The 18,703-nt window shown below is 53.4% G+C and overlaps 1 protein-coding gene across 3 annotated transcripts in view; it reads left to right on the top strand.

The window, feature by feature from the left end:
- Positions 1–18,703, top strand: part of MPRIP (myosin phosphatase Rho interacting protein) — a 76,606-nt gene that overhangs the window by 30,833 nt on the left and 27,070 nt on the right. For 2 of the 3 annotated variants that reach the window (XM_065645161.1, XM_065645158.1), the window contains exons 4-10: positions 893–1,044; positions 2,889–2,973; positions 7,382–7,592; positions 8,584–8,743; positions 14,823–14,964; positions 15,501–15,617; positions 18,212–18,268. In XM_065645161.1, coding sequence (XP_065501233.1) covers positions 893–1,044; positions 2,889–2,973; positions 7,382–7,592; positions 8,584–8,743; positions 14,823–14,964; positions 15,501–15,617; positions 18,212–18,268 — 924 coding nt within the window. Of the gene's footprint in view, positions 1–892; positions 1,045–2,888; positions 2,974–7,381; positions 7,593–8,583; positions 9,101–14,822; positions 14,965–15,500; positions 15,618–18,211; positions 18,269–18,703 lie in introns of all 3 variants that reach the window. The other variant, XM_065645160.1, reaches the window with a different exon arrangement.

Below are 18,703 nucleotides of genomic sequence, written 5' to 3'. Positions count from 1 at the left end.
GGCAGGGCAAGCAGGTGGCCATGGGCTGCTTTAGGCGGCTCAGAGGAGTCCCTCCGCCCCGTCATTTATGCTCCCAGTGCAGGTTCACGCTGGGATGCAGGGGGGACCCTGGTGTCACCGAGCCTGGTGGGGCACAGGTGGGCTGGGGATGGGAGACACCCAGCCTGGCTGCTCAGGGAGGGAGGGCTGCGGGTGCCGTGCACCAGGAGCGGGCGGCCGTGCTGTAATCGGATGAGCCGGCGCCGCTCCAGATGGACCCGTCAGCTCTCGTCAGTGCTGACACCTCTCCGGGTCCTTCTGTGTCCCCTCGGGCTGCAGGGGCCTATTCCACTCCGCTGTGTCTGCTTGGAGCAAGGGGGCCGGGAGGTGACACTGTGTTTGCAAAGCCCATTAGACAAAAGGTCCCTTCCTGGCAAACTCTGTGTTTTGTTAACTTGACTGGGAAAATTCTGGCATGTCTGTCTGTAGTGCCTGAGCCGTCCTGTGCTGAGGACAGTGGGGCTTTGCTGCTTTGCCACCCGCTGTCCCCAGGTGCCACCTCAACACCCTAGATGGTTTGCAGCTGCAAACCCAAAAACGGCTGCTCAGTGCCTTGCCTTGGTGTGCCCATGCTGCAGCGGGGCAGTCGTACTTCCCTGGGCATTCAGTGTAGGAAAAGCTTCTTGCTGGCTGGACTGGGCTGGCAGGAGTTGTGCCTGCTGGTCTGTGTCCCCAGATGTGTGACACGGGGCTTTGCTGTGTGCCGGCACAGTGCACGGATGGGTCTGGTTACTTGTGGGCAGAGCATCTTGGCGTGCAGGATCCTGGTGTCCACCAGGAGAGGTTTTAGGGCTCAACTCTGCACTCATCTGCTCTGCTCTCCTTAAACATTTCTTTCTTCTTCTCCTTGCAGCCGACAACCCTCCCGCAGGGCACCATCAACATGAACCAGTGCACGGATGTGGTGGATGGGGAGAGCCGGACGGGGCAGAAATTCTCCTTGTGCATTTTGACGCCGGAGAGGGAGCACTTCATCCGGGCCGAGAACAAGGAGATCATCAGCGGGTGCGTGCAGGTCCGGGGCCGAGCTGCTGTGGAGCTCTGCCCTTAGCTGAGAGGAAGGATGTTAGGAAACGTTTTTTCACGGAAAGGGTTGTGAAGCATTGGAACAGGCTGCCCAGGAAAGTGTTGGAGTCACCATCCCTGGAGGGGTTTAAAAAATGCAGAGATGAGGCTCTTAGGGACATGGTTTAGTGCTAGAGTTAGGTTATGGTTGGATTCAATGATCTTAAGGGTCTCTTCCAACCAAAATGATTCTATGATTTTAAGAGGAGCAGAGCTGCCGGCACTCAGCAATGGACTGCGACGGTGCAGCTGCTCACCTGCGAGTGTTTCCCACGTGGGTTGTCTGGAGCTCAGTGCCTCCCTCCTAAAATTTGTTGGCATTTGGAACTAGAGCAGAAAGTTGAAAGGCTGAAGCACTTGCTCTTTCCCACCACGACATCTCCTCCTTGCCCGAGATCTCCTCCTTGCCCGAGCCCTGGCAGCAGCAGTCAGTGCTTTCTGCTGAGATGATTTCTACTTCCAAGCGTGTTCTTTGGTTGTGACACCCCCCCATTTTGGTAAATACAGCAGACCTGTCCCCTGGCAGCACAACCATCCCCCTGGTCCCGTTTGCAGTGATGAGCTTGCATTGGCTGCAGAGCCAGGGTGTACGGGGGTATCTTGGCTCAGAGGAGTCGGCTCTTCTCCTCCAGCCAAGGCAGGAGCGATGGCTAAACCCCAAAACACGGCCAACCCCCTACCCTGCTCTCTTCTCCCTCTCCCCACGCGCTGGTTCAGCCTTTTGCTGCCCGTCCTGCCGGCCATGTGGGAGGGAGAGGCATTGCAGAGCAAGGTGGGGCTGATTTATTGTTCATTGGCCCGGTGCTGGATTTTGAAGCAGCACGTTTGCTCCTGACTGCAAGCATTAATCATCCTGAAACAGTCCCACTCTGGGTCTGAGCCAGGCGGGTTTTATTTGCAGTTGCAGCATGACAGGAAGATTTCCCCGGCTGGGGGAGAACTTGTTTTATGTTTGTTGCATGCTTCTGGCATTTATTGCTTAACCAAAAACCCACTTGATGTGGTCATCTCTAAACGCTTTACAGCAGCAGCGTGTGAAGTAGGGGGACAGGAGAGGGAAGCAGGGACATCTGAAGCAGGAATGTTTCCCAGCTCCACGGGTCCCTGTGGAGTTTGCAGAGAAGCAGGAGCAGGTCATTGCACTGTGGTAGGAGGGCACGGGAGGGTCCCCCAGACAAGCGACTTGTGCAGGGGATGGACTTGTCAATGCCAAGTTCATGCTGCTCTTTCTTGGACAAAAGCGCTTTGTGTGCCGGTGTTGTCATCACTGATGGGGCAAGGTCCTGTCCCTCTCAGCTCCCTTTCAGGATCCTTGAATCCCTGTCCCATGTCAGCCTTGGCCATGGCCTCACTCTTGCACTGAGTGGAGTCTGAGCCAAAACACCCTGGGCTCATCCCTCCTCCCCTCCTGTCCTGCCTCATTTTTCCCCTAGGAGCTGGTTGGGATGATTTCTGGGTCCTATTTGCTGCATTGACCCTGTGCAGGCTGGAGAGGCTGAGCTCCTCGGCATGCCCAGCTCCAGTTTGGGGTTGTGCTCATGGCCACGTTACATCCCCCAGAAGGCTGGAGTTGGGGACGAGGTGTGGATGCTCATCCGTAGAGGAGATGGGATCCCAGAGGCAGGATGAGCTTGTCAGAGTCGTCTGGGTGGGGGGAACAGTTTTGGGGTCCACAGCCCACAGGAGGCTGTGTTAAACCCCATGGTGGAGTGTGAGCATCGCTGCAGTCCCTGTGCGCTGCCCTTCGGCACAGACCTAACCTTTCGTTCTCTCTCTGCCCGCAGATGGCTGGAGATGCTGATAGTCTATCCGAGGACAAACAAGCAGAATCAGAAGAAGAAGAGGAAGGTAGAGCCCCCAACTCCCCAGGTAACCCCAGGGGGGTGGAAACAAGCTGTCACTCAGTCCCTTGCCTCCCTCTCAGAGCCACAGCATTGCTCTGCTGCTGGGGAAGATCCCCCCAAAACCATCCGCACCCCCAGGCTGGGGACAAGCCAGGGCAGCAGGACGGCGTGAATTAATTCCTGGTCATCACTTCCCAGGGTCACACGCTGCTGATGCTGTTTTTCTGGCTGCTTTGGGGCTGCATTTTGCGCCCTCTTCTCCGTGTGCTGTTTTGTGGCATCAGCCCCACGCATGCTGTCCCCGGACCGGGAAGAGGTGCTGACCATTCACGGGCAATTTCGGCAGAAACAGGATGAAATTCCATCGGGCTCTGGTTACCCCCTTTTGAGATGACCCTGGAGATAATGGGAATGAAAGGAAAATATTAAAGGCCAGGGCCATGCTGCGAGCTCCGGGGGCTGGAGCTGAGCTCTCCAGGGACCCAGCGGTGGCTTCGTGCTCACTTTGACTATAAATGGTAAAAAGCGGGGCTGGCCGTGACTCACTTGTTCCTGCTGGGCTCCCACGTGGCCGGAGTGGGGGAGAATCCCACAGATGGGGTACGTGACCCCGAGGCCACCCTCGTCCCTTGCCGGGGCTGAGAACAGCCGCATCCCTGCGGCTGCCTGACCTCCGGGCGTGCGTCCCACCGCCACGGGGGACCGCCTGGGAGGGCTCCTCGGGCCGAGCTGGTGTGCAGCACCGGGGCACTGCAAACAGAATTGGGGCTCCCCTGAGCCCCAGTTTTTCAGATCCCCTTCAGTGAAGTCCCCAGGTCGGTCCTGGTGCAAACCGGGCCATGGGTGGGTTTTGTACGGTGTTCGTTCGAATTGAGTTTCCACCACTCCACCGGATAAAGAGGTTCTGGGCAGTGTGGGGGGAAAAAATTGGGGGGAAGGTGGTCCTTTTTTGCACATTAAGCTGGAAGTTTGAGCCACCCCCTGCCAAGGCTGGGGTCATCACAGCCTCTCGGGCACTGGTGATGCTCTGGGGAAGATGCCTTCACCTTCCGTGGCCAAGAGCTGACATGTTATGAGTTGCCCGTCCTCGTGCCCCAGGAAGGGGGCTGCCACATTCGGGGCACCCCAGCAGGACAGGGATGCTCACCCCATCCCTGGTGCAACACTAAACCCGCATTGGGTTCAGGAGGAGGACGAGGCAGAGAGGAGGAGAAAGGGGCGCAGAGCCAGAAAAACGTCATTCTGGGTTACATTTCATCGCTATGGCAACTTCTTGGAAACCATACAGGATCTGAGCTCCTGAGCACCAAATAAGGGAAGCGGCTGCGGGAAGGATGCTGGCTCGCTGCGGGCAGGCAGGCTCCTCAGGTGCTTGGGGACGGGGTGAGCATGGAACCTGGTGGCAATTGTCCCCTTCTTGGCTTGGGGTGGACCACTCTGCTCCCTCCTGTGTGAGTTTTAGCTCTGCCTCAAGCCCCATCCCACTCTCTACCCTCTTTCCACCACGTCCATCCCATCACTCCCATCCCTGTAGCACCAGAAAAAGACTTAAATTCACTCCTACAAAACCAACCTCCGCGTGGGACCCATCACTGCATGGATGCTGCGATGCTGGGTGCTCACGAGCAATGTGCAAAGGCAGGAGGAAAATGCAAAAAGCATCTTTCCGGCATCTTCCAAGTTATGATGATGTAGGCAGCCAGTCTGGGGAAGGAGAGAGGATGCTGGGGAGAAAATCAGCATCAAATCGCCCTCTGTGAAATGGCTTCTTCTGAAGTTGGCTGCTGTTCAGCTCACTCTTGGCGTGCCGGTGGAGAAAGCCTAATTTATTTCTGAAGACGGCCACACGCTAATCCGGCTGCAGATAGTGTCTGAGAGCCGCTCAGCCACCTTTGTTATTTTAAAAAAAAATCAAAACCACGGATATTTCTGCTTTTTCTCACCCCCATGTAGTTTTTCCTTGTCAGTGCTACAGCAGAGCTTGGCTGCAGCCAGATGCTCCTGGGGCATGAGGGCCATTTTCAGCTCCCCCCATCATTTTGCATCTTCCTCTTGCAAAATCACCAGGGTGGGAGAAATGCAGGCGAAGCTGGAAATATCACTCCAGCTGCAGATTTTTGGACAGGAGTTGTTAGGTGCAATCCTAGAGATGTTTTCACCTTTGCTTTGCAAGCAGGTTGTGGTCTTACTGGAAAAAGGGCAGGTTTCTCTTGCTGCCTTTGCCTGCCTGCTCTCCCTGGGAAATCAAGGCAGGATTTGGGGCTAAAATCTGGGATTTGAGGAACTGCCCTCTGTTGCAGGGCGGGTTTGCACAGGCTGGGGTAAGCAGAGCGTGTCCAGACACACTTAATGCAACTGGAGGCCGGTTTTGCTGATTTTTGGTGCATGCTCCTTTTGGGAGCTGTTTATATTGCTGAGCAGCGAAGAGTTAATTTCTCTGGTTGCTTTTTGGTCCTCATATCTCTGTCTAATTAAATACATATCTACAAATAATTATATGGGGGTGTGTGTAAGGAATATCTAAAGATACAGATCTGAGCTGGTGATTAGCTTTGGGCTTTTGGATCAATGAATGAGAGAGTGGTTGAGGTTGGAGAGGACCTCGGAGATCGTCTGGTCCAACCCCCTGCTCAAGCAGCATCCCCTTGAGCAGGACGCCTGTGAACTGGGGATCATTTACCTCCAACGCCGCATTCCTTTAGAGTGAAATTTCCAAGGGGGATTTTTTTTAAATTTGAGGTCATTTGCTGGTTGTTGTGGCTGTGCATGAAGCTGGGACCCGCTCCCTGGGAGATCGCTTCGGCACAGCCTGTGAATGCTGGTTTGGAGGTGCAGGGCTAAACCCCACTGGGGGCTCTGCTGACATGGGGCGGGGGGGACAGAGGGGACACTCTTGGCAGCCCTTGTCCCCAGCCCATAGCTAAGGTGACCCTGGATCCCCCCCTGCTCCATGGAAAGGGAACAAGCAGCCGGGAAACTTCCACAGTCTGGAGATTTTGAAGGGAGGGTTAATTGTCATTGATTTATTGGTGGCTTTAAGGAAAATAATCTGCTAATGCAGAAGCTTAAACAGTAAAACATCTGGTAGCGAACAAAGCCAAACCCTAAACGGGTCGTGGAAGCTGCTGCCTCTTCTGGGGCGCGTGCCCAACCTGGGCTGTGGCCACCAAAATGGCATCGTCATCATCTGAGGGACTGCAGAGCCCCTCGTTAACTAGAGAAGCGTTTAAGATAATGGGTGTTGTTTTAAAATAGCATAAAGCTCCCTGCGATTTTGTATTTCCTTTTTAAAACAAACGGCCTGTTAGGTAGCCGAAACACCTGGATTACAGCACCAGTTGGGTTTTATTTCTTTTATCAGTGGCCTGTAGCAAACCAGCTGTGACAAGCAAACAATGCAGCTGCTGGTGGCAGGGAATTCATTTTCTCCTCTATCCTGTGTCCTTAGGCTTGATTTCTTTTTTATTTTTTTATTTTCTTTTTTTTTTTTTTTTAATGTTCTAACACTGGGGAAATTCAGTCCTGGCAGATGGGACTCGGGAGAGAAGCCTGGTGTCGGTCTGGATTTGCGACAGGCAGCAGCTGCCTGCAAGCCAGCCCGCAGAGGGACCGGGGACGTGCAGAGGGACATGGGGACGTGGAGAGGGAAATGAGGGATGCTGTGTTTTATTTGCATCAATTACAGAGGACGCTCTGTCACCTCAAACTGGGTTTTGGCAGAGGCGAGGGGAGTGTTTCCAGGTTCCCCCATGAGTCAGGACCCAACAAACCTGTTTCTCTGCGGTGTTGCACATGAATTGGGGTGCAGAGCCCCATGTGTGCGTGGGGCAAATTTCGGGAAGAGATTTTGGAGTATAAATGGACTGTGAACGCCAGGGAAGGGCCAGGGCTTTGCTCTGCTTGGGGCCAGGCTGCACGAGCACGAGATGAACTTTTCCCAAGAAGTTATGTGTTGGTGGCTGCAGTGTCCTGCACCGGGAGGGCCAGTTCCTATCCAGAAACAAAGCGAGCGAGCCCCTCCGCTGCTGCAGCACCCGACCAAAGGTCTTTTTCATTTCCCGGCTCGCCTTTTGCTCTGGATGTTTTCCCAGCTGGATGCCAGGGGAGGTACAGCTGGTTTTGGGAGCCCTCCCTAGGAAGGCTGTGCCCCCCCAGACATCCAGCTGGGAGAGCAGTGATGGTCCCTTTGGCCGAGGAAGTTCTGACCCATCCTGGCTGCCACGCTGCCCCGGGGCAGGGTTTCACCTGTGAGTTTGTCCCCTTGGGAATGTGGCCGTGTCACGTGGCTGAGCAGCTCCATCCCATCCCGTTGTGACATATGTCGTGGGCAGCACCCGAGCCGGGTGGGACCTCTGGGGACAGCCCGCTGGGGACCCTGGGTGTGGAGCTGGGACAAACCCCTCTAACCCTGTTGTCTCGCCTGTTCTCTTCAGGAGCCCGGTCCCGCTAAGATGGCTGTGACCAGCAGCAACATCCCCAGCGCAGAGAAGGTCCCTGCCACCAAGTCCACGCTTTGGCAGGAAGAAATGAGGGGCAAAGACCAAGCAGACGGGGGCAGCGGCATCAGCCCAGCGCAGAGCCCGGTGCAAGGCCAGGCTGGGGCTGCCGGCTCCCTGAAAGATCCCGCGCTGGACAGCAAGGAAGGTGAGGTACAGGGGTGCCAGCAGCGGTGTGACACTGCGGTGACCAGGTTTGGGCAGCTGAGCCAGCAAAAAAACACCATACAGGGAAAAGTTTTCAGCGGGTTCAGTTCTCAGAGCATCCCAGCAAAGAGGGGGAGCAGCCTCCATCCCTAATGTGTCATGCAGGGACCTGAGTGAGACCTTATGGGCTACAGTTCAGGAATGAAAAAATTTGCATCTTATGCTGGAAAACCATATGGCATGGGGCCCAATCCTGCCCTGGCCTCGCAGGCGGTGTTGCCCTTGTGCTGGGGGGAAAACGAGGGGGAAAAAATTCCTTTTCTAGCCCCTCTGCATCCCCGCCTGGGGCAGCTGGAGGGTGTGGGGCCACGCTGAGCTCAGCCCGTCTGTCAGGGCTGCCAAACCCTGAGTGCCGCTTCCTCCTCCAGCCCCTGCGTCAGGGCCCTGTTTACATTTGGTCTCCCCGATGAGTCCCTGGAAGGCGCCAGGGCCTCCTGGAACATTGTTCTCCCTGGAACAATAAGGGCTGGGGACTCTTCCTGTGGGGCCGGGGACAGGTCCCACGTGCTGCGGCCGTTTCCTTTATCTGCCCGCTCGGATGGGGGATGTTTTCCGCCTGCTCCCGACTGCCAGGGGCAAGGTGTCCATCGCCTTGTGCCTACAGAACTGTGGTCAATGCCAGGCGGGGAAGGCCAGGGATGGAAATGGGTGCAGAGTGGTGATGGCTGCCATCCATTTTGCAGTTTGAAGATTTAGGTCTTTCAATCGTGCAAGCCTGACCCAAGGGTTGACTGGCATCCCCAGCTCCCTGCAAACCATCCCACCATCTCCATGGGCATCGCAAGCGTGCAAGATGTGCCACAGCATGTGCATGGTGCCCAGACCATCTCTGCTCTCATTTCCTACTCCCATCCTGGGTGGAATCAGGGTGATTTTTGTTACAAGCAGAACTCGGACTTGAAACCAAGCGTGGTGACTTTTCCATCCCTTAGATGAGAGCTCCATGAACGGAGACCGGATAGACTGTGGGCGGAAGACACGTGTCGAGAGCGGGTACTTTTCCTTGGAGAAGACCAAGCAAGACTCGAAGCTGGAAGAGCAGCAGCTGCCGCCCCCACCGAGCCCACCCAGCCCCAGCACCCCGAACAACAGGTACAGTTATCCCAAATCGCCCTCGCAGGAGCATGCCCAGCCCTTTCCTTCCCCAGGTACCCGATCAGGCGACCGAATGATTCACAGCTTCTCTCTGAACTCCTTGGACTCGAAGAGCAGTTGCCCCATGCACAAGGACTCCAGCAGCAGAGATGTAGGAAGGGGAGTTGAAAAATCGGGGCGTCCCCTTTCTTTTAAAGCCAGCCGGCAGTACACCACCCTGGCCGACGTTCCCAAGGCCATTAGGATCAGTAATCGTGAGGCCTTCCAGGTGGAGAGGAAGCGGCTAGAGCGGAGAACCCGGGCCCGTAGCCCCGGGCGAGAAGAAGTGGCCCGGCTCTTTGGCAGTGAGAGAAGGTAAGAGATGAGTGGCTCATCTCCTTGCATGCTTGCAGTGAGGCTGGGTCCCTGCCATAGCCCCGGATGGCGCAGCTGGTGTTTGCTGGGTGAAACCCCTTTTTATTACAGTGTTCCTGGGTTTAAGGATGCCCATCCACACCGAGCAGGCGGTGGGATGTCCTTAGTGCCAGCAGGCAGGTGTCACCCTCCCTGGCTGCTCTGGGGACATCTGGCGATGTTCAGTGGCTGTATTTCCAAGCAAGCCCACCCTCCCTGTCCCCTCCCCGGCATGGCACACGCTGGCAGCTGGCACCATTAATTAGCTTGGCTATCTAAACGGTGTTAGAGCCGGGTGCGTTATGCAACTACCTAATGAGCTGAGAGAGGTTTCAAAATGTCACGGCATTAATCTGGGAGAGGAGAGGCGGGTGCAGCGCCGAGGCAGGGCTGCAAAACAGCTTAGTGCGGAGGAAGATGGGGAGGACGCCCGGACGCGCGCCTGCACCGCGCCGGTGTGCTCGCTGCTCTCCGGGCGAGGCCAAGGACGGGCTCGACTTGCCCTGGGAGGGACGCGTTTGTGCAGTGAGGGCAGCAGAGCAAACCGGGAGACGGGCCCTGGGCAAGAGGGCTGCCTGCCAGTCTGATTTTTTCTTCCCCTTGTTTTCCTCCGGGCATGTTCTCTCTCGCACGGTTTCAGCAGGCGCTTCTCCTTGCTTTCTTCCCAGCCCCTCAAGGACTGTTTTCCAGCCTGGCTTCCTTGCACCGAGAGCTGGGAGCAGGTTTGGGGAGGGTGGCACAGCTTTGTGCCGGTGCCACCGGTTGGCAAGAGGACAATGAACCCAGCCCGGCCTCGGCAGCGTGCACAGCGAGTGCCAGGCTGGGGATGAAGGAGGGGAGCGTGGGTTTGGTTTTCTCTGCCTCAGGAATTGGGTGGGAGGAGAAGGGTGCTCCTCTGGTCACCCTGGCTGGGGAAAGGGCTGAGGAAAGGCTGGTGGCCGCTGGTTTGCAGTGTGCTGGACGAGATTGTGTCCCCGCCGGGTTTTCTTGGCCAGGATGCCCTGACCCGTGCCTGTCCCAGTGCGAGAGGACGGCAAGTCCCTCCAGTGCCACCAGCCCCTTGCTGCAGCCCCAGGGGTATCGTGCAGCACTGGCATCCAGCACCAAGCTGGGATGTGCCAGCCAAGGACAGGGAGGAGCAGATTTACAGGCAGATATCAGGGTCTGGGAGAGGATGCTGCTGCCAGAGACTGTCCTTTTTTAATGTCAGCCCCACTCCCTGCCTGCTGACAGGTGCCTTTTCCCAGGGAAAGACTGTTTTTCCCATCCCAGCTGGGCTCTTGGAGCTGTTAACATGTTTTTCTGTAAAATGGCAAAAAATTCCCTGTTGTCAGCTTAGGGGCTTTATCAGAGCAGGACGGGTTTGGGGAGAGGAGCAGGCGCTGCACCGGGCACAGAGCTCTTGTATTTGGGAGGGGAGTGATGGCAGAGATGGGGTCCCCACTTGCTGGGGGCTTTGGCTGGGGATTGCAGCCCGTGGTGCTGGGTGCCATGAGCAGGGACAGCTCAGCAGATGCTGTTTAGGGTGTTTTTCTCCTCTGAAAACCTGATAACTGACTGGTGTGAGTGAGACTCCGTGTGTCCCGGAGCTCGGATGGAGTGGGCAAGCACGGAGAGACAGTCCAGCATTGCACCAGAGAGTTGACATCGCCAGCACCCTGCTCAGCTTGGCTTGGCTGCTTTCGAAATTTGAGTTTACTTAGTCCACGTATCCCTGTCATTTTTCTCCTTGGAGCTCAGGCTGTGCTGTTTGAGGTTGAGCAAATACAATAACTCGCTTCCATGCTGTGGGGTCAGCTTTTTCCCTCGGGTTTAACACCATTTCTAATAATCCTTCTCAGTAACCTACTAACCTGTCCGAAAATGCTTGCCTGAAATCGCTTGCCTACGTGCCAACCCCATAGGTGCCAGCCGGGCATCGTTCAGATTGGCCTTTCATCTCTCAGTGCAGCCAGACGAACTTGCTCCGATTCTGTTGGTATTTTCAGCTCTTCCTCCCATTTTCCATTTACCCACCGTAAATCAGTGTGAGTGCCAGAGCTATGGATGCAAAATAATTATTTTAGGTACCCAGTGCTGCATCCTAAATAACACACCTGTAGTCTCGGCTCCAGATAAAGCTGTTTTTCAGGCTCCTTGTCCTGTCTCCTTATAGTCAGAGATATTCCACGACTTACGTCCAGGACTGTGCTGGAAATTTTCCACGCTGGCCATTTATACCTGACGCTGACTCCACGCCCCATGCAGACGTCTGAGCTCACAGCCGCTCAGAAACGTGAATCAGAAACCAGGAGATAATCTCGGTGATTTTGGCAGAGCGGCAGAATGCGAGTTCCCTCTGCTGGCACGTGGCAGGACGGGGCTGCCGGCACCGTGCGGGGGTCCCCACCGCACCAGGGAGAGGGCCCGTGTCCAGAAAGATCAAGCTGTACCTCCCATCTCCCATCTCAGACCCATCCCAAGGGCGAAAGAGCAGCAACAGCTCTTTGGAAACCCCGTGGATGAATTTCAAAGCCTGTTTTGCACGCAGAATCACAGCGGAGAGGGCTGCAGGGATAACTTTGGATGCTGGTCCCCATATCCCAGCAGAGCTCTGCGGCTGCCGGGATAAATCCCGGCACATCTCAGGAAGGTGTCAGCACCTTTGGGAAGGTGACCCCCATCAGGTGGGGGGTCCTTGGGGTGCAGAGACCCGGAGCCCCTTCCTCCAGGTGTGCGGCTGCAGATTTACCCTCATCCTGTGCTCCCTGGGTTGCGTTGGGATTTCTGGTTGGCAAATTTGGCTTTTCTTGCATAATTCCAGGGATGCAGCCTCTAAGCCTGCGGCTTTCCCAGTTCACCCCGTGTTCTGTTCATGCTGGCACAAGTCCATGAGGGCATCTGCCAGATCTGCTGTAGGAACGTGGTCAGAGGGCTGAGGTGTATTCCTGGCCTCAATAAATAGCAGAGCTGCCTGAAATAACTTAAAAGACTTTTCTTTCTCAAATTCCTTCTCTGGAGCTTCTCGAGATGTCAGGCTCTGCTCCAAGTGCTGCTGCTTCTACCCATAGAGAGAAGCTCCTGCTCTACCAAGTACATATATATTTTTTTCTTGTATAACTGTCCTCTTCGTTCTTGTGGACCTTTTGGGGAAACTCTTCTTCCTTTTCCTGACACTCGCTGTCTTTCTTGCTGCTAAATAACGAATGAATCCAATAAAAACAAGCCCTTTCTTCCAATCAAAGAAAATCACTTCAACGATGGCTCGTGCTGGTCTTCATAAGCTTTCCTTCCCTCCATATACACCCTTCCACCTAACAGCCGAGGTTTGTAGCTCGGGTTTAGTGGCCTGAAAAAAAATTAACAGCCTGCATGGCCGAGGAACTCCTTGGGATGAGCTTTGTAGTTGAGCAAGCACTGAATGGCTCCACAGCTTTTAAAACACTTCTCCGTACCTGTCTGCAGCCTTATTTGATCAGCACAGAGCTGCTGTTGGGAGGGAGCAGCTCTCGGTGCTCCCCGGCCCCCCAGGATCTCTAGCAGACACCCCTCTGAAATGTTGAGCTAATGGGACAAAAAAATATATATATTCTTTCCTGTAATCTGGATGATATTAACCCTTGGGGCTGTGATTTGGTTGCAGTGATTGATTTTTCTCCTCCCTTTTTCAATGACGAATTACTGGAATGATTTTGATTTTGTTTTGTATGTAGATATATAATTTCCTCTTCTGTTCATTCATTTTCCAGCCTTGTTTTCTTCCAGGTCTTGTTGCTCTCCACCTTCTCCTGCTGTGTTGCTGTGTGACGTGTCCGCCTTTACTTCGCCTGCTTCGCTACCATCTCATCTCAATCTCAAGCCGTAGAACAACCTGGTGGTGCAGCCCTTTTCATGAGAAATCAACCTGCTTTTGATTTTGTTTTATGCTTTGTTTGGTTGGGTTTGTTTTGGTTTTTTTTTTTTTCTTCTGATTTGTTTTTCTTCAGACCTTCACTTAATAGGGCACAGACAATGTTAATTCATGCACCTCTTACTCCCTCCTAAACTGAGACTCAGAGATGGCTGGGCCAGTGTAAAAAGGGTTAAAAAAATCATAACTTCAAAATAATTCCTTGTCTGTTGGTGAATGGAGGATGAGGATTTATGCTCCGCAGGCTGCTTTATGTGAACAGACATCTCATGAGTGGAACATCCCAGGGAAATCAGGAGCTTTGCACGAGCCCGGGATCTGCCTGCTCCCAGTCTGCAAACTGGGAGGCAGCAGAGGCTGAACAGATGGACTGTAAAAACATCAGAGATGTTTGAATTTACAGAGCAAAGTCTTCCCCACCGATTTTTGCCCTTCCCTCTTTTGTCCTGGCCGCCCGGCTCTGAGCAGCAGTGGGGGTACCCCCGCCCCTGGGGGATGCGATATGCTCAGTCTCTTTGTCTCATTTATGGAATTTGGTGCAAATATTGGTTGAAAACTGAACATCTCACGTTTTTTGAGTCCTTAACCTGTTATTCCTTTTTGTGGGAAGTGTTAAAAATGGGATTTTTTTTTGATAACCTGTTTCTCCTCATGTGGTTGCCATTGTGATTTTCATGCACATCAGAGGTTTGCACAGAGCAGGCAGCGCTGAGTTTAGATGCAGAACGCATGGGTCGAAATTTTTTGTCAGGAACCTACCCAGATGGAGCTTTTTGGGGAGGTTTGAAATTGAGCTTTAAACCTTACAGCTTGGAGCTCAGCTGGTGTGTATATTGGGTTATTGCTTCACATTCCCAGGTTGTGATTAAAGACCTGAGGTTGATACTTGCCCAGAGCCCCAGGCATGCAAACTTAGACACCAGCAGGTCCTTTGAAAATTCCAGTATTTCCTCTCCTGTGGGTCAGTGAGCAGCTTTTCATGCTGAAACGGCGCTTTTAATTCCACCTGCCTGTTGTTTGCTCATTCTTAGGAGCATCCCATTTGGGTTTGGTGTGGGGTTGGCTCCTTCTCCATGCACATTTCTTCAGAGTCCTCCTCCATCCTCGAAGACACGTGTGCCACGATGTGATGGGCCATCCGGGCATGGGCTAAGAGTCCAAGTTGTGCTCCCCACTGTCCATACCAGATTTGCAGACCAGTTTCAGAGAAGGGTAGAGCCAGACCCACTGTCTGGAGGCACCTGTGGATGCTCCACACTCAGTGCATTTCTGTGGACGTCACCCATGCGGGGCTGAGTTTTTAGAGGGTGAACACGTGGGGTGACCCGTAGATACCGATTACCTCTGCCCCCCAGCTTGGTCTGATGTGTCTCTGCTCTGTGACCTGAGGAGCTGTTGATAGCTGCAGTGCCAGAGAGTAAAGACAAAACTTAAGCCGAAGCTGCTCAATAATCCCTGATTCTCAAAGGGCTGTAAAATTCACAAGTGAAAAGTTATTGCTGGTTTTGCAAGGGTTTTCTAGATATTTAAGTTACTATTTGTGGGGCTGAGTAGGGTGAGGTTTTTCCCCACTTTGACTGCAGGTAAAATGGTGCATGTCAGATTGGGGGTTTTTGCCCCAGATTTGTGCACCCTAGAGCTTGCAGAGAAACAGGGACCAAAAGCCATGTGTTGTGCATGAACACTGGGTCAAGCAATTCTGCAGCCTTAAATTTATGGGGTTGTACAGCTCAGCGCAGTCACTGTTCTTGTGTTTAAACCGGCTCTGGTTTTCTCTTTCTCTCTGTTTTCCAGGCGGTCCCAGGTGATTGAAAAATTTGAGGCATTAGATATTGAGAATGCGGAGCACATGGAAACGAACGTGTCGGCCGGTGCTGCCCTTTCCAGCGAGACGCGGCAGGGCAGGAGCGAGAAGAGGGTTTTCCCGCGGAAACGGGTGAGCTGCTCAGCCGAGGTCTCATGGTTGGGTTTGGAGGATGCAACCTGGGATCTGGCAGCCCGGGATAGAGGGTTTGGCTATGAGGTTTAGCTCTAGGGTTTGTCCCAGGGGATCTGGGGTCTCTAATGGGCTCATGCAGGAGGCAAAACCACTGTACATTCTTGGTCTGTGCAGGTTTGCTGCTTTGCTGCTCTGCTCCCTGGCCCAGCTGCAGATCAGTGGAAAATCAGGCTGTCTTTTCTCCTTCCTCCAAAATAGAAGGAAGGAAACTTCAGATCTGGCATGGCAGGACATCAGGGTGGGGTGAAGGAACAAAAGAAACAGGCAGTCTTGAGAGTCCCAGATATGCTTAGATGTATTGGGAACAAACTAATGCCTGAGAGGACAAAAAAAAAAAAGTATTGGCAATGAAATGACGCTTGTTCTGAGCCTGAGATGCCCCTTAAATATGTGGATTTTTATGCCATGAGCCAAGAGAGTGGGACTCGCTGCCCTAGTTCCTGCGCTGATCTGGGCTAATGGTGTTTACACAGGACTTCACTTGCGAAGCGGCAGCTGTGGGCTCCATCCTGGATGTCTCTGCGTCTCCTCTGTCCCCCCATCGCCGGGCAAAGTCGCTGGACAGAAGGTCCACAGAGTCCTCAATGACGGTGAGCCACCGTGTCCTCTGCCTTGGGAGGACGTGCGAGGCAATTCCCGGGCAGGTCCAGTGAAAACTGGACTGTCTGGTACTTTCCCCGTAGCCAGGTGCAGGTTTTGGTGACTTGGCTTCACACTTGATGTGTTAAAGAGAGCTTAACACATGGCCTAGTTTTCTAATGCCTCTACCTTGATGTTTATGCACTTGCAAGTGGGATGAAGGCTGCGAGGAAGGGCTCAACCTGCCCTCCTGAGCATTTTCCTCCCTCTGCATATTTCAAATGCTCACCAGACCTGGGGGCAAACAGTGCAGAATAAACACACAACGCTCTCCTCTCTCACACCACCCTTCTGTAGGGACAAAATAAATACACTTGCTAATCTCTCAAAAAGATTACACAGCCATTGTAAATACGAGTGGCGTTTTTCATGGACAGACAGCATCTGTTGAAGGACTCCTCAGAAAAATGCAGTAGCTTAGCATTTCTGTAGTAGCTTTTCATGTAGACTTGTGCAGCCACAAGAGCGATTTTTTAAATTCTTGGTGGTAATAAAAAGGTGCAAGAAGCACACATTGACTGGCAATGCACCTCGTCTAGTGAAGGCAAGAAAATCATTGCAGTCGGTGGGACGAAAACCTTTTCCTTGTATGAAATAGCCTTTGTTGTGCCACTCTGGCTGTAAAAGTAGCAACATAAGAAAAACCTGCATGCCCGCTGGCTTGTGACTGTGATTGCAAGACTCCTGCTTGCCCATCGGGTTCACTGTGTCAGATCAGATTGGTTTTCTGTCGGGATAAAAGCCGAGGGAGAGTTCATCCCTCATTAGGCTTGGTGGGTTACAGCTGAGCTGTGGCTCACGCTGTGTGGGTGTCTGTTCCATCAAGTGTTTCATCTGGTTTTGGTTTCTAATGTCTACACCCTTTGGTGGCAGCTGGTCCCAAACTTCCAAGGAGGGGTTTATCTGCTTTTGCAGAAGATTCTTGCCCTGTGCTTCTTCCCAGTTGATAAATAACAAGTCCATGAGCAACTGTAGTACTTGCAGTCCTTCTGTTTTCCTTCTCTGCAAAGTGCATGGTTGGGAGCTGGTTGGTTTTGATCCAAAATGTAGATCCTTTGCTCGACACTCTCTTGTTGTACAAGAAAGACCTTTAAACAGGACCTAGATCCTGGAAGAATGATCCCACCTGCACGTTAGCAGAGAAGAAGCTGGCGAGTGATGGTATCAGTCTCTCAGGGTGAATCAGAGCTGAGATGAGGATGCCCAGCTCTCATAGCCCACTTCAGAGATAGATGTAGTCAGTGCAAATGCAATTTTCTTTGTAGTTTGTTTGTGGCTTATTGCTGCCTCGTCAGCAGGTCCTGATGGGACTCTGTTTATTGCCTGCAGCCCCATCACAGCCAGGGCTGCTCATGCTTGCATCTGTCCGCTCCCTCCTCTCATTCTGCAGGGGTTTGGGAAGGGCAGGGTGGCATTTACTTTCCCTTGTGTTTTTGTGGAGCGGGGCTGGGTTCCTGCCACCGTGGGAGCCCTCAAATGCGCGATGTGCTGCCACACAGCCCGGGTTTGATTGAACAGGCTTCCAGACCCCAGTTTTCCATTGCTGCCTGTTCCAGAGGCCACAGCTGCGTTTCACACGCCGCTGTCCTTTTCTTCCTCCGCTCCGCAGCACATGCAGCAGCTGGAGGAGCTTGGCCTCGCAGGAGCAAAAGCATTTCCACCGCGTCCTTTCCTGCGCGTGATTATCCCACGCTGTCTTGGTTCCTTTTCTCAGAGCTCCAGCATCCCGGTGCACCCACTTTGGAGGAGAGAGCAGGTGTTGTTTGGGTGACACGGTGCTGGGATTCCCTGCATTTCCAGCCTTGGGAACTCACTCTTGTTTTGAACCCTGCAGCCTTGCATCAGCAGCACATAGTTTGTCTTTTGTAATATATAATAGAGGGGAAAAGACTGCCCGCAGTCTTGCTAATTCCTTACATCTTCCTCCGTAATGCTGGTGTAGCAGTAGGAAATTGCAAGAGAAGTGTGAGGAAGGGAACAGCCTCAATAAGCTGTTCAACTGTTCCACCCAGGAGTGAACATTAAGCCACCACGCAGTATAATGATCCGGTTTGGACTAGATGACCTTTAAAGGTCCCTTCCAACCCAAGCTATTCTATGAATTTAACTGTTGCTGGTCTCTTTTATTACTGCACTGTGTTTTATCAAACCGCTGCTGTTGTCTTCACATCACTCTCTACAACTGCCAAAAAGAGTTTGTAGCATGGAGGGTGTTGGTCTCTTTTCCCAAGGAACAAGCGATGGGACGAGAGGAAACGACCTCAAGTTGCACCAGGGGAGGTTGAGGTTGGATCTTGGGAACAATTTCTTCCCCAAAGGGCTGTGGGGCATTGGAACAGGCTGCCCAGGGCAGTGGTGGAGTCACCATCCCTGGAGGGGTTGAACAGACGGAGATGAGGTTCTCAGGGATGTGGGGCAGTGCCAGGGCTGGGTTAATGGTTGGACACGATGATCTTGAGGGTCTTTTCCAACCAAAATGATTCGGTGACTCTGGGTGCAGATGCTTTTTCCCATCCCCTCTGATCGCCTCTCTCCTCTCTTGCAGCCCGACCTGCTGAACTTCAAGAAGGGCTGGTTGACAAAGCAGTACGAGGACGGGCAGGTGAGTCCGGGGGAGCTCTGGTCTTCGTGTCAGTCGTTGGTGCCACAGTTGGTCCAGGTTTCTGGCAGCTGACAGAGTAGATCAGCATTGGGTTGTGCTCCAGATGGGAGAAACCAGCTGTAGGTGCTTGGGAAGAGCAGCGCCAGGGAATTAGTGCAGCTCTGGAGCCTGGCAGCAGCGTTTGTGTGTGAACTCTGTGCAAACAGTGATCGCCTTGGAGCAGGAGTAGCTGGTGCTCTGTCCTGGGGAGGTTTCAAAGCCCCACAGCTGGGTATCGTGTCATGGTTTCTAGGGAGCCGGGGCACCTTGGGTAGCAGCACTGGTTTCGTGTTCCCGTTCTCTTAGTCTCATCTCCCTTGCGACCCGGCAACCTCTTTGGCATCAGTAATGAGGCTCAGATAAGGTCTCTTGAGTGCCGGGGAAATGGCAAGGCCA

Source organism: Caloenas nicobarica, chromosome 14 (genome assembly GCF_036013445.1).
Source record: "Caloenas nicobarica isolate bCalNic1 chromosome 14, bCalNic1.hap1, whole genome shotgun sequence".
Classification (NCBI taxonomy): Eukaryota; Metazoa; Chordata; class Aves; order Columbiformes; family Columbidae; genus Caloenas; species Caloenas nicobarica.
This window is presented reverse-complemented; position numbering and strand designations above follow the sequence as displayed.